The 13,629-nt window shown below is 34.3% G+C and overlaps 2 protein-coding genes across 2 annotated transcripts; both read right to left on the bottom strand.

Annotated features, from left to right (window-relative positions):
* Nucleotides 1-2,880: 2,880 nt before the first annotated feature.
* Nucleotides 2,881-5,264, bottom strand: LOC128922169 (myrosinase 1-like). Its single transcript, XM_054231822.1, has 6 exons — nt 5,245-5,264; nt 4,220-5,048; nt 3,824-4,155; nt 3,658-3,760; nt 3,501-3,604; nt 2,881-3,430 (listed from the first exon to the last, which is right to left on the bottom strand). The coding sequence occupies exons 1-6, from the start codon at nt 5,262-5,264 to the stop codon at nt 3,316-3,318; spliced, it is 1,503 nt and encodes a 500-aa protein (XP_054087797.1). The 3' UTR covers nt 2,881-3,315.
* A 5,124-nt stretch (nt 5,265-10,388) lies between these two features.
* On the bottom strand, nt 10,389-12,787 carry LOC105212859 (myrosinase 1). The gene is made up of 6 exons (XM_054231922.1): nt 12,500-12,787; nt 11,609-12,437; nt 11,212-11,543; nt 11,034-11,136; nt 10,877-10,980; nt 10,389-10,806 (listed from the first exon to the last, which is right to left on the bottom strand). Exons 1-6 carry the CDS (start codon nt 12,526-12,528, stop codon nt 10,692-10,694), a joined length of 1,512 nt encoding a protein of 503 aa, XP_054087897.1. The 5' UTR covers nt 12,529-12,787; the 3' UTR covers nt 10,389-10,691.
* Between the last annotated feature and the right edge of the window lie 842 nt (nt 12,788-13,629).

The following is a 13,629-nucleotide window of genomic DNA, read 5'->3' as shown; positions in this document are numbered from 1 at the left end:
AATCATGTTCATTTTAATATTTTATCTGCACATTATTAAACTCTTCATGTTGCCTATTCCCATTCAGGGTCAGGATGACGTCATTATGTCGTAATCTTTTCTTCTATCATTCTTGGGTTAATATGTTAAATATGTATATTACTTGGGTTGCACTCTTCAGTCAAGCATAATGTATGCGTTATATACTAACGCAGATGGTCTTCCGACCCGTGAAAATGCCACAGATAATTTACCAAGGAAAAAACTTGATTTTCTTTATAATTAGACCACAAACTTTCAATCATTAATCTTGCCGTTTGTTGATATTTATAGCGAATGCAAGACGTACCGGAAATTGTATACGCTTAAATTCAAATGGTATATTGGTTGGGATCATCGGTATCGTCGGAATGATAACTTATTCACCTTTGAACTTTGCTTCGAGTATCATCGCATACATTGTTCATAATTTTTTTTACCACCAAACGCGTTTGGTTCAAAGTTTCAGTTGGTTTAGGTTTTGAAGCATGATTATTATGGAGCCAATCTTTAGTAGTAAATTGTGCGGTGATAAGCCAAACACATAATAAGTTTAAAAATGCAATTGGATAGTTGGTGTCTTCTTCGTTTATTACACAGTACATTACATAGATTTGAATGAATAAAGTGTACCAACGATCTCATTCTGAATTATGTGGTTTAAGTACATCTTCATCATCATTATATTTGTGATTGGGAATTCTTTGCTGATGAGTTCGTTTTCCGATAAGACAAAGTTACAAAAATTGGAAATCCAGAGATATCTTCAGTGTATCGTTCAGCAATGCAATTCTCATGTTTGTTGTTAGCTAAAGTTTCTACACATAACGACATACATATGTACATAGGTTCGATGATTTGGAATTACTGGCAGTTTTTGGGGGAAATCGACAGACAATAAAATCATTGATCAACCTCCAATACATCTTGGTTTGTACAGTGATTGTATACATCTTTTTGTGTTCGGTTAAATGCTTCTAATGCACGTTTACCATCGCGGAGTATTTTGCAACAGTTTGAAGATGTAACGATTTGTAACATAACTGTCACACAGTCAGATAAAAGGTTAAATTCACAATTTCAAATATTCAACCATGAACAACATTTTTTTTGTATATTATGTTGAACAGCATTTATTTGCAATGTAACGCAACTTGATAAACAACATTTTTTGTTTTCTGTTCCGTTGCATAAATGTACGGAGAAGATGGTTTTCCAAATCGTGAACATGGTAGACTTTCAATCAGGTATTGTGGATGCTTTGCTGCAGCTGGAGTAGGAAAACTTGTCCCAATCACCGGAATAATGAATGGCAAGAAAAACATTGATATTTTAAGAACACAATTTAATCAAAGTACAGATAACCTTGGATTGGATGCAAACATACTGCGCTGGATACTCGATCTTGTACTACTGTCAATTTTACCTAAAAACAAGTAAGGAAGGGCTAAGTTCGGGTGTCACCGAACATTTTATACTCTCGCAATTTATTTATTTAATTTTATTAATATAACACACAATTTGACCCATATATTCGACATAAAGTCCAATCATTATTTATAGTATATGAGGGCTGAGGTAATTTTTGAACCGATTTCACTCATTTTCACCATCAAGGTAATACATGTCATCAGGATGTCAAGAAAGTATTATGTACCATTTTATTGAAATCGGTCGAGTAGTTTCTGAGATATATGTATAAGTGGGCGACGCTACGTCTATTTTCCATTTTTATTTCATATCTGAATGCAGCTCTCCTCTGCCATTTCTTCTGTAAAATTTAGTGTTTCTGATATTTTCCGTTAGTGAGTTAACGCACTTTTAGTAATGTTCAACATAACCTTTGTATGGGAGGTGGGCGTGGTTATTATCCGATTATATAAATTTTTATGGTGTGTGATGGGGTACGTAAGGACAACGAGTGTAGGAAGTTTAGTTTATGCATATATAAAAAAATATTTAGGGGCGGGGCTACGTCCACTTTTCCAAACAAAATACCTTCAGATATGTCCTTTCCTGGTGCGATTCTTTTTGCCAAATTGTACTATTATAGCTTTATTTAAGGCTTAGTTAGGACACTTTATAGGTTTTCGGTTTTCGCTATTTTGTGAGCGTGGCTGTAGACCGATTTCTTGACACCCTGATATCAAACATGAAGAACTTATTGAGTAAGGGTAATTTTTCACCGAAAGTATAGGTAAATCTCTCAGATATTTTAATATTATTCAGAGAGAAATAGTCGTTTTTTTTATAATAGTTTTTCTCTGTACCAAAAATTGTTAAAATCGGGTCATAACTTTTCTTAGATCCTATATTCCTAATTATAGGTTTTTCAAAAACGCTATGGGCTTTATAAATCGTTTAATATGCGATATATCGATATAGTTTATCTTATTTGGTTCAGGAATTACCTCAGCCCTCCTATACTACATATGATGATTTTGGTTATTCTATTGGAGTTTATGCCGAATATATGGGTCGAATTGTGTTATCTTTATAAAATTACATCAACAAATTGCGAGAGTATAAAATGTTCGGTTGCACCCGAACTTAGCCTTTCCTTACTTGTAATTTACACTATGGATTTCAGGTATCAGTTAGGTTAGCTTTTTTTTTTTTATAAAAATCAATACAAATGAGCATCCTGCAGTAGTTTTTCATCCAAATATAGTTTTTTTTAATGTTTTTTTTTTTAATTTTTAATCTACCGATTTTGTGCAAACTTCACATAAACATTCTATTAAATAGTCCGAACAAAGCCCATACATTTACAAACAATTACAACGAAAAGTGGCATTACTTGTCATATATTAGATTACAAAGATTCGTACGAGTATACGTGAATTTTGAAACATTACGGAACTACTAGTTGAAGCTGCAGCGACGAAGAGAAACTGTCCTCGGAATGGGGACGAAACTTCAGTCCAGAGTGAACGATTGCTTTTTAAATCCTGAACAACTATCACGTAATAGAGAACTCGAAAAACCGTGAAAAGTGACAGTGAAACAAATTTTCCGAGTTGTTGTTTTTAAATGTTGTCATTTATTGACATAACAGACAGCTAAGAGCTAAGTGTAAATATAATGATCAATTTAAGACACACTAACAACGACATTTCATATTTTTATGCAAAATTTCAGAAGCAGTATTAAATGAGATTTTTGTACTAACTTTTAAGATACGTTAAGAATAGTTCAATGTTTAATGACCGATGTGTTTGATTCCGATTTCGATGTTTTTGGAGGAAACATCGTTACGTCGAACCATCGATGTTTCACTTCACGATGTTTGCATCCCTATCTCAGAATTCTACGACTATCTATGACGCTCGTGTAAAATGCTGCTGATTTCTTGGGAATGCGCTCTTTGTTTTCACTTGTCATATTCACAGAATAGAGACCGAATTTCTCACTGTAGCGAAATGTAATTGATATAATTAATATGTCTACAATAAATACATATCTTTTAATTTAAAACTTACGTGTATCCCTTGTTCCACTCGAAATTATCCATTGCACTCCAGTAAGTATAGTGTTTGACATTACATCCATCATTTATTGCGTTGAGAACGGCTTGCAAATGAGCCTGCAAAGTTCATAAGTTAATATAGACTCTGTTATGAATTTAATTTGTATTACCCTAAGATAGTCGATACGTTGAGGGTCGTCTAATTGTCCATCGTCGCTCCAACCGTTCTCCGTTATTAATACTTCAACGTTGTTGTATTTGTCACGAATCCATCTACATAAGTTTAAAGAGAGAGAGATATAAAACACAGCTTTCTTCACTGAAAAAAAAACACACTTCAATACATCTTCAAATCCTTGCGGTACGCAGTATATCCTTTCAGTTTTGTCACGCCTCCATTTATTATCTACTGGAATCTTTATTTTTGAATCGTGTTCTCGGGATGGCACCTCGCCAGCGGGGGGTGTAGCTATTTCAACATAATTGGAAGTGTAATAATTAACTGCTAGAAAATCACCAGATCCTTTGATAATATCGGACCAGGTACTGTTTATGACAGGCAAACGTGACTCTGATAACCCCTCAATTTTACTATTTTCCGCGATGTCTTGTATTATGACAGATGGATAATTTCCTGTATTATAAATTGGATATGCCAACCAACCGAGCTATAAACAATGAAAATATTTAATGCTAAACTATAAAAATCGTGATTTTTAGTGAAATATTTACCTGATACTGCATTGCGCGATCCACGAGCTCATCAGAGGTTTGACCATCTTTTCTATAGAAAAATCCGGGATTAATATTAATACCTACTTTGCCCCTTTGGTAACTGTAATATTTCTCTTTATAGGAACGATAAGCCCGTGCATGTGATCGCAATAAATTATCCATGCAAATATAGTCCCCAACACCAGGACTGTGCACCAGTGGAGGAAACGTACCTTCGGCATATCCCTTACCACAGAATACATAGGGATCGTTAAATGTGATCCACCATTTGATACGATCACCAAAAGTTTCATACAAGAAAGAAGCGTATGCCTCGAAATAATCAATAACTGAGCTATTTGTGAAGCCGCCGAACTCAATAAATGATTCCGGCATATTGTAATGGAACATTGTCACCATAGGCTTGATATTGTTCTGCAGAAGCTTATCGATTACCTTGTTATAGTAATCGATTCCTCTTTGATTTATTACTGAACTATCTGCGTTGGGCAGCACCCTGGGCCATGAAATAGAAAAGCGATAGAAGTTCACCTTAAGCTCCTTCAATACTGCCAAATCTTCAACGAAACGATGGTAAGATTCTACAGTATCATCTCCTGTAGAATGATCACTAATTCTTTCGGAGTGTTCATGAGTATACGTATCCCACATAGAAGGTGCTTTACCATCCTCATTCCATGCACCTTCGATTTGGTAAGCCGAGGTTGCCACGCCGAACGAAAAATCTTTTGGAAACTCAATATTTTCACCTTTATGAGCCAATTCACATGGCTTTGCGCTATTCTCGCTGTCGAAATCTGCAAATGATACACAGAGGATACATGCCCTGAAACAGATTGTAGACCGATGATATGAATATTGTGTCCGTCTTTTAGCCGTTTCACTTACCAGAGGAAAGCAAAGATTTATGCCTTCATTGTGTGAACTATGTATTTATCTACCACAACTAGAAAGCGAGCAAATGCGGTATTCCGGCAGAGCTGACTTACATTCAACAAATTCTTACAATGAAATGAGCCCACTTAGTTAGAATCACTTTCATTTTCTACTCCGACTTTCATCTTCCCTTCTGATAAGGTCATTTCAAATTGTTTACTATCACTGCTGTCAATGAACTGATTAAAATACCGATTCTAAATCGCCGTTCCGCTTCGTGCTTGATTGGTTATTAGTTGATTTCCCCCGATGTATGTATGTATGCTCATGCGCATTAAAGTGGAAAGATTCAGAACAATACTTTTACCAGTGAATATAAATAAAATGAGAAGGCGAAAATATTAGCTCTTCTAAAATTATTTATCATCATTTATCACATCGAAAATTTTTCGAACAATAAGAAGGAACTCAACAAATTACACTATTACCGTAGGTAATTCTGAGGTTTAAAAGATTAAACTCTTCGCAGATTCACCTCCTTATGAAAGAACATCACAGAATTTCGTAAATATATATATATATATGGGTCAAAATTTCATGAATTCACCTGCTTTTAATGATTCCTCTAATTTGGAAAAATATCCACTTTGTTGCTTTGCTAACAAAAAAAATGAAAAGCGTCTTCAAACAAGATTTTCAAAAGCTAAAACAATCTCAGTCTCCAGAAGCTTTCATTGCTTTATCCCTAAGGATGAAAGAAAAATAATTGCAAAGAATATTCTGCATCCAAAGCTTCAAAGATACTTAAAATTCAATGATTTCAAAACCATATTATGGAAGTTATAAGTTACTAATTTTTTTATAAGTCAAAAACGATCTTTCTACCTATTAAAAATTCAGATAAAGAAAAAGTCTAACAAATTAGTATACTGACAAACAAACTTTCGGAATATTAAATATTCTGTTAAATGATATTTCTGCCTATTAAATATTCGGATAGATACGAATTCTGTTAAAACAAGTAAGGAAGGGCTAAGTTCGGGTGTAACGGAACATTTTATACTCTCGCAATTTATTTATTTAACTTTATTAATATTATATAATACACAATTTGACCCACATATTCGTCATATATATTGTATAAAGTCCATTGAAAGTTGGAAACCCTAATATTAGGTTAGAAGCAGCAAGGTCCTCATGTTCGATATATGGGGCCTTTACAACCTATGGTCCGATTTCGGTGATTTTAAGAATGGGGCTGCCACACTATAAACGTAGTATTTGTGCAAAGTTCTGCATCGATATCTTCACTAGTGCTTACTTTATATATTGTAAAGTTAACGATTCAGATCGTCTTCAAAGTTCTGGTATATAGGAAGTAGGCGTGGTTGTGAAGCGATTTGGCCTATTTTCACAACATATCATTGGGATGTAAGGAAACTATTACAAACCAAGTTTCATTGAAATCGGTCGAGTAGTTCCTGAGATTTGGTTTTTGGCCCATAAGTGGGCGACGCCACGCCCATTTTCCATTTTGTAAAAAAATCTGAGTGTAGATTCCATCTGCCATTTCTTATGTGAAATTTAGTGTTTCTGACGTTTTTGGTTAGTGAGTTAACCCACTTTTAGTAATTTTTGACCTAACCTTTGTATGGGAGGTGGGCGTGGTTATTATCCGATTTCTGTCATTTTTAGACTATATAAGGAAATGGCAAAAAAAAACGACTGCAGAAAGTTTGGTTTATATAGCTTTATTGGTTTGCGAGTTATCTACAAAAAACCTATTTGGGGGCGGGGTCACGCCTACTTCCCCAAAAAAATTACATCCAAATGTGCCCCTCCCTAACACGATCCTATGTTCCCAATTTTATTTCCATAGTTTTATTTATGGCTTAGTTATGGCACTTTACGTGTTTTCGGTTTTCGCCATTTTGTGGGCGTGGCAGTGGACCGATTTTGCCCATTTTCGAAAGCAACCTCCTCAGGGTGCCAAGGAATGTGTGTTCCAAGTTTCATTAAGATATCTTAATTTTTACTCAAGTTATCGCTTGCACGGACAGACGGACAGACGGACGGACAGACATCCGGATTTCAAATCCACTCGTCATCCTGATCATTTATATATATATAACCCCATATCTAACTCTTTTATTTCTTGGTGACACAAACAACCGTTATGTGAACAAAACTATAATACTCTGTGCAACAGGTTGCGAGAGTATAAAAAATTGTCGGTTAAACGACAAATTTTTAAATTTACATGATATTTATTTAACAAAATTTTTAAAAAATGTGAGCATAATTGACATATTTATTCTAACAGCTGATTTTGAATGAAAATAATCTATATACTTAAGCCAAGTGTGGTATATAAGTCGATCGTGATGCGCCTGCTGTCGCGCGCCACAGTGCACCGTCGGACGAAATATTGAATATCTCCGTTAGTTTTAGACCCTCCATCAATTTTTTTTTTTTTAATACGCAGAAAATTATAACTTGTGCGGCAATCAGCTTAAATTATTGTTTTTGTCCTTTATGTTGCTATTTTTTTAATGAATCACATCATACTAATGTAGTGTATTAAATAACATTACAATTTACTGCATAATTAAAACATTGTTTTCTGAAATTCCTTACAAAGTCTAAAAGAGTCTCCCTCTAAAAGTCTCTAAAAGAGTCCCCTGGCTTGTCCCCTTGCTATTTTTATACTCTCGCAATAAAGTTGCTAAAGAGAGTATAATAGTTTTGTCCACATAACGGTTGTTTGTAAGTACTAAAACTAAACGAGTGAGACATAGGGTTACATATATCAAAATGATCAGGCTGTCTGTCCGTCCGTGCAAGCTGTAACTTGAGTAAAAATTGAGTTATCTTAATGAAACTTGGTACACGTGTTTCTTGGCACCATAAGAAGGTTAAGTTCGAAGATGGGCGAAATCGGACCAATACCACGCCCACAAAATGGCGATAACCGAAAACATATAAAGAGCTATAACTAAGCCATAAATTAAGCTATGAACTTAAAATTTGGTACAAACGATTGTTCCAGGCAGGTGCATATTTGGATTTAATTTTTTTTTTTTTCTTACTAAGTTTTTTGTACATATCAGGTAAACTACTAAACCTATATAAACGAAACTTTCAGTGGTCGTTTTTTCAGGCATTTCCTTATATAGTCCGAAAATGGAGAAAATGGGATTATAACCACGCCCACCTCCCATACAAAGGTCACGTTGAAAACTACTAAAAATGCTGTAATTCAGTAAGGGAAAACACCAGAAACCTTAAATTATATACCATATTATACCATATATAAGAAGTTGTATGGTCCTTTGAAATTGGCAAATGCGAATACCGCAGATGATGGAACGATGAGTTTTTCAGCGAATAAAAAGTCAGAGGCTACGTTAGCTTGGTCATGTTGTTCGAAGGGACGAAAGCGCTTCAGCTTGGAAAGTGTTCGATGCAGTACCCGCTGGTGGAAGCAGAGGATCAGTAAGCCCGCCATTCCGCAGGTAAAAAGTGACCTGGTTTCTATTGGTATTTGTAATTGGCGCCATACTGCAAAAAGGAGAAATGTAGATGTATATATAAATAAGATCAGGTTGGCCAGACTCTTCCCATGCCAAATCATCGTTTGAAAGGAATAGATATATTACTTCTTTCAAAAGTCAGTAAAAGGTTTTGAAAGATCTTAAGATTTTATATTTAATATATGTTTAGTTTATTTAGGATAGAGAGTGGATTTATTGATTTGTTATTTTAATTTTATGGTTTATTCACCTAGTAAAGAGAGTAGCTTTAGTTTGTAATACTATTTTAACTTTATTTTTTGCTTTTGGTAAAATAATTATTTACCATAAACTTTACGTCTCTCCCCTGGCCGATGTATTTACCATGGTCGTCGAAAAAGTAATAAAATATGTATAAAGTGAATTGCCCTTAAGTGAAAAGATAAATAAAAGGGACCAAAATCATAATATAAATGTTTCCACAAAAAAATCCAAAGTTTCTCTTTGGCCGTATTCTCTATGCAATTGAAACCTCTTATCGTAGTACTTAGTTTCATTATTTTATTAGACTTTACCGAATATATGGGTCGAATTGTGTGTTAATTGAATAACAATAAATAAATAGCTTGCGAGAGTATAACATTTTCGGTTACATTCGAACTTAGCCCCTCCTTGCTTCTTATATTTTCATTTAAAAAGTGTTTTGTAAAAATAAATTAAAAATTTTTAATAAAATACATACCGCTCATTTACTTGAATAGTGTCATAACTCAAAAGTACGATTTTTGAGTTGAGTATGCAGGAATGTGCGCAATTTCATCGTCCATATTGTATAAAAATTTCATTCCGATGCGTAGGAAAATAAGCCGTGAAATAAGAATGTGTCGTTTTTAAACTTGTTATGTTGCATTATTTTTTAACCAGTTTTTGTGCCAGAAATAGTTATAATTTTTTTACGAAACAACGACATATTTTGTCTTCCAACACACACATATTGTTAAAAGGTGCATTTGTCTTTCTTTTCAGAAAGAACGATTCATTTTGTTTTACAACGATTTTTTTGCATATTGGTTTTTTCAGCAAAAACGACACATTTGACTTATGACGGCGAAATTGATTTATATTTTTCACAAATAACGATATAATTCAAAGTGGGTTACATTTATGCCAAGGAAAAAGCATTTGTACACTCTATTTGGTCCATTTATGCACAACATTGTATTTATTATATTACAGGCCACTAGATTTGTCAATAAATTGATGGCATTTTTCTATATTATATAGATAAGAGACAATTGAAAACTTTAAATCGCTCTCCTAAAAAATCGACTTTTTTGGGTTGTGACACTATTCAAGTAAATGAGCGATATGTACTTTTCGTTTCGAAGTGGCTTTCGATGTTCCCTTATAATTTAGTACCCATAAAGTTGCGAGTTAACATTTGCCCCTTCTCATTTTATTTACATTATCTGATTATGTACAACATATATGCTCATAAATATTAGCATAAAACGTGCACATATGTATGTATTTGTACAAAGGCCAATGATCCCTATACGACCAACAACATACATAAAAATGTATTTACACACCCAAGAACATTCGAATGTGTCCGCAATAAATAATATATAAATATTTTGAAACAAAAAAAATTAAAGAAATCTCGTCTTTTATGAATTAATTTTAGAGAAAATAAAAATCTCTAATTTATTTAATTTCTAAATCCTGGACAGCTATCACGCAATAGAAAACCCGAAGAACCGTGAAAACTAACAGTAAAAAAATTTCCAAATTGTTGTTATTTATTGACACAAGTTTAAGCAGCTAAAGCTAAGTGTAAATATAATGTATCAATTAAGACACACTAACAACGACATTTCATATTTTTATGCAAAATTTCAGAGGCAGAACTAAATTAGATTTTTATACTAACTTTTAAGATACGTTAATAGTAATACGTTAATAGTTCAAAAACACATCGATGTTTTAATGATCGATGTGTTTGATTCCGATTTCGATGTTTTTTGAGGAAACATCGTTGCGTCGAACCATCGATGTTTCACTTCACGATGTTTGTGTCCCTATCTGAGAATTCTACGACTATCTATGACGCTCGTGTAAAATGCTGCTGATTTCTTGGGAAAGCGCTCTTTGTTTTCACTTGTCATATTCACAGAATAGAGACCGAATTTCTCACTGTAGCGAAATGTAATTGATATAATTATAATGACTACAATAAATACATATCTTTTAATTTAAAACTTACGTGTATCCCTTGTTCCACTCGAAATTATCCATTGCACTCCAGTGAGTATAGTGTGTGACATTACATCCATCATTTATTGCGTTGAGAACGGCTTGCAAATGAGCCTGCAAAGTTCATGAGTAAATATAGATACTGTTATGAATTTAATTTGCATTACCCTAAGATAGTCGATACGTTGAGGGTCGTCTAATTGTCCATCGTCGCTCCAACCGTTCTCCGTTATTAATACTTCAACGTTGTTGTATTTGTCACGAATCCATCTACATACATAAGTTCAAAGAGAGAGTGAGATATATAAAACGCGGCTTTCTTCACTGAAAAAACAGAATACACACTTTAATACGTCTTCAAGTCCTTGCGGTACGCAGTATAGCCATTCAGATTTGGCACGTCTCCATTTATCATCCATAGAAACCTTTATTTTTGAATCGTACTCTTTAGATGGTACCTCACCTTCGGGAGGCGTGGCTATTTCAACATAATGAGAAGTGTAATAATTAACTGCTAGAAAATCACCAGATCCTTTGATAATATCGGACCAGGTACTGTTTATGACAGGCAAACGTGACTCTGATAACCCCTCAATTTTACTATTTTCCGCGATGTCTTGTATTATGACAGATGGATAATTTCCTGTATTATAAATTGGACCTGCCAACCAACCGAGCTATAAACAATGAGTGTATATAACGCTAAACTATAAAAAATTGTGATTTTTGGTGAAATATTTACTTGATACTGCAATGCGCGATCCACGAGCTCATCAGAGGTTTGACCATCTTTTCTATAGAAAAATGCGGGATTAATATTAATACCTACTTTGCCCCTTTGGTAACTGTAATATTTCTCTTTGTAGGAACGATAAGCCCGTGCATGTGATCGCAATAAATTATCCATGCAAATATAGTCCCCAACACCAGGACTGTGCACCAGTGGAGGAAACGTACCTTCGGCATATCCCATACCACAGAATACATAGGGATCGTTAAATGTGATCCACCATTTGATACGATCACCAAAAGTTTCATACAAGAAAGAAGCGTATGCCTCGAAATAATCAATAACTGAGCTATTTGTGAAGCCGCCGAACTCATTAAACGATTCGGGCATATCGTAATGGAACATTGTCACCATAGGCTTGATATTGTTCTGCAGAAGCTTATCGATTACCATGTTATAGTAATCGATTCCTTTTCGATTCTTTACTGAAGTATCTGCGTTGGGCAGCACCCTGGACCATGAAATAGAAAAGCGATAGAAGTTCACCTTAAGCTCCTTCAATACTGCCAAATCTTGATCGAAACGATGGTAAGATTCTACAGTATCATCTCCTGTAGAATGATCACTAATTCTTTCGGGGTGTTCATGAGTATACGTATCCCACATAGAAGGTGCTTTACCATCCTCATTCCATGCACCTTCGATTTGATAGGCCGAGGTTGCCACGCCGAACGAAAAATCCTTCGGAAACTCAATATTTTCACCTTTGTGAGCCAATTCACATGGCTTTGCGCTATTCTCGCTGTTGAAATCAGCAAATGATCCACAGAGGATACATGCCCTGAAACAGATTGTAGACCGATGATATGAATATTGTGTCCGTATTTTAGCCGTTTCACTTACCAGAGGAAAGCAAAGATTTGTGCCTTCATTGTGTGAACTATTTATCTACCACAACTAGAAAGCGAACAAATGCGGTATTCCGGCAGAGCTGGCTTAAATTCAACAAATTTATACAATGAAATGAGCCCACTTAGTTAGAATCACTTTCATTTTCTACTCCGACTTTCATTTACCCTTCTGATAAGGTCATTTCAAATTGTTTGCTATCACTGCTGTCTATTAACTGATTAAAATACCGATTCTAAAACGCCGTTCCGCTTCGTGTTTGATTAGTTGACTTCCCACGATTATTTTACAGTGGAACTTCCATACCTGGAACTTCTATAACTCGAAAATCTCTATAACTCGAACTCTTGAATTGGTAATAGAAGTCAAATTTCAATTTTCGATCAGGGCATAATAAAAAATTTAAAATTTTAAAACAATAAATATGATATTACTCTAACGGTTTTTTTTGCGAAGTAAATGATTAAAGCTGTGTATAAATCTATATTTTACAGAAAAATTTATGTTTTTGAAAAATCTATGTTTTAATGAAAATTTCTATAACTCGAAGTCTCTAACTCGAATTTGTTGGTTATGGTGATTTGAGTGAGAGAAGTTCCACTGTACATATGTATATGTATATGTATGCATGTTCATACGTATTGAAGTAGAAATCTTCAGAACAATACTTTTACAATATTTGGTTGGTAGTAGATTTCACCCAATTCGGAAATAATATCAACCTCAGATTTAATTTCCGGTTAGAGGAAATTGTTTTCAAATAAGAGCCTCTGATTTCTCACATAAGCGTAATGAACTATGATTTATTGAAGAAATATATTTATAAGGATTTCCAGATTTCCCGTACTGCTTTACCCGCATGTCACAGTTCAATATAGTTGTAGAGCTTTTCGATTGGAAAGATGAATATACAGATGTCTGATGAAGAAAGCAAATATATTTATATTTGTTGGAGACTTTTCTCTTTACATTATAGGCATATATTCACTATAATTCACATTGTTGAAATATCTAATATAATCCAGTAGTTTTCCGAAATAACGAATATTCGTTTTAACAAAAACCGCCTATAACGAACAAGCAAATTTGGTACATTGAGTACGTTAAATAACGAACATCGGTGA

This window comes from Zeugodacus cucurbitae, chromosome 5 (assembly GCF_028554725.1).
Source record: "Zeugodacus cucurbitae isolate PBARC_wt_2022May chromosome 5, idZeuCucr1.2, whole genome shotgun sequence".
In the NCBI taxonomy this organism is placed as follows: domain Eukaryota; kingdom Metazoa; phylum Arthropoda; class Insecta; order Diptera; family Tephritidae; genus Zeugodacus; species Zeugodacus cucurbitae.
The sequence above is the reverse complement of the archived record's forward strand: the minus strand, read 5'-3'. Positions and strand labels throughout refer to the sequence as shown.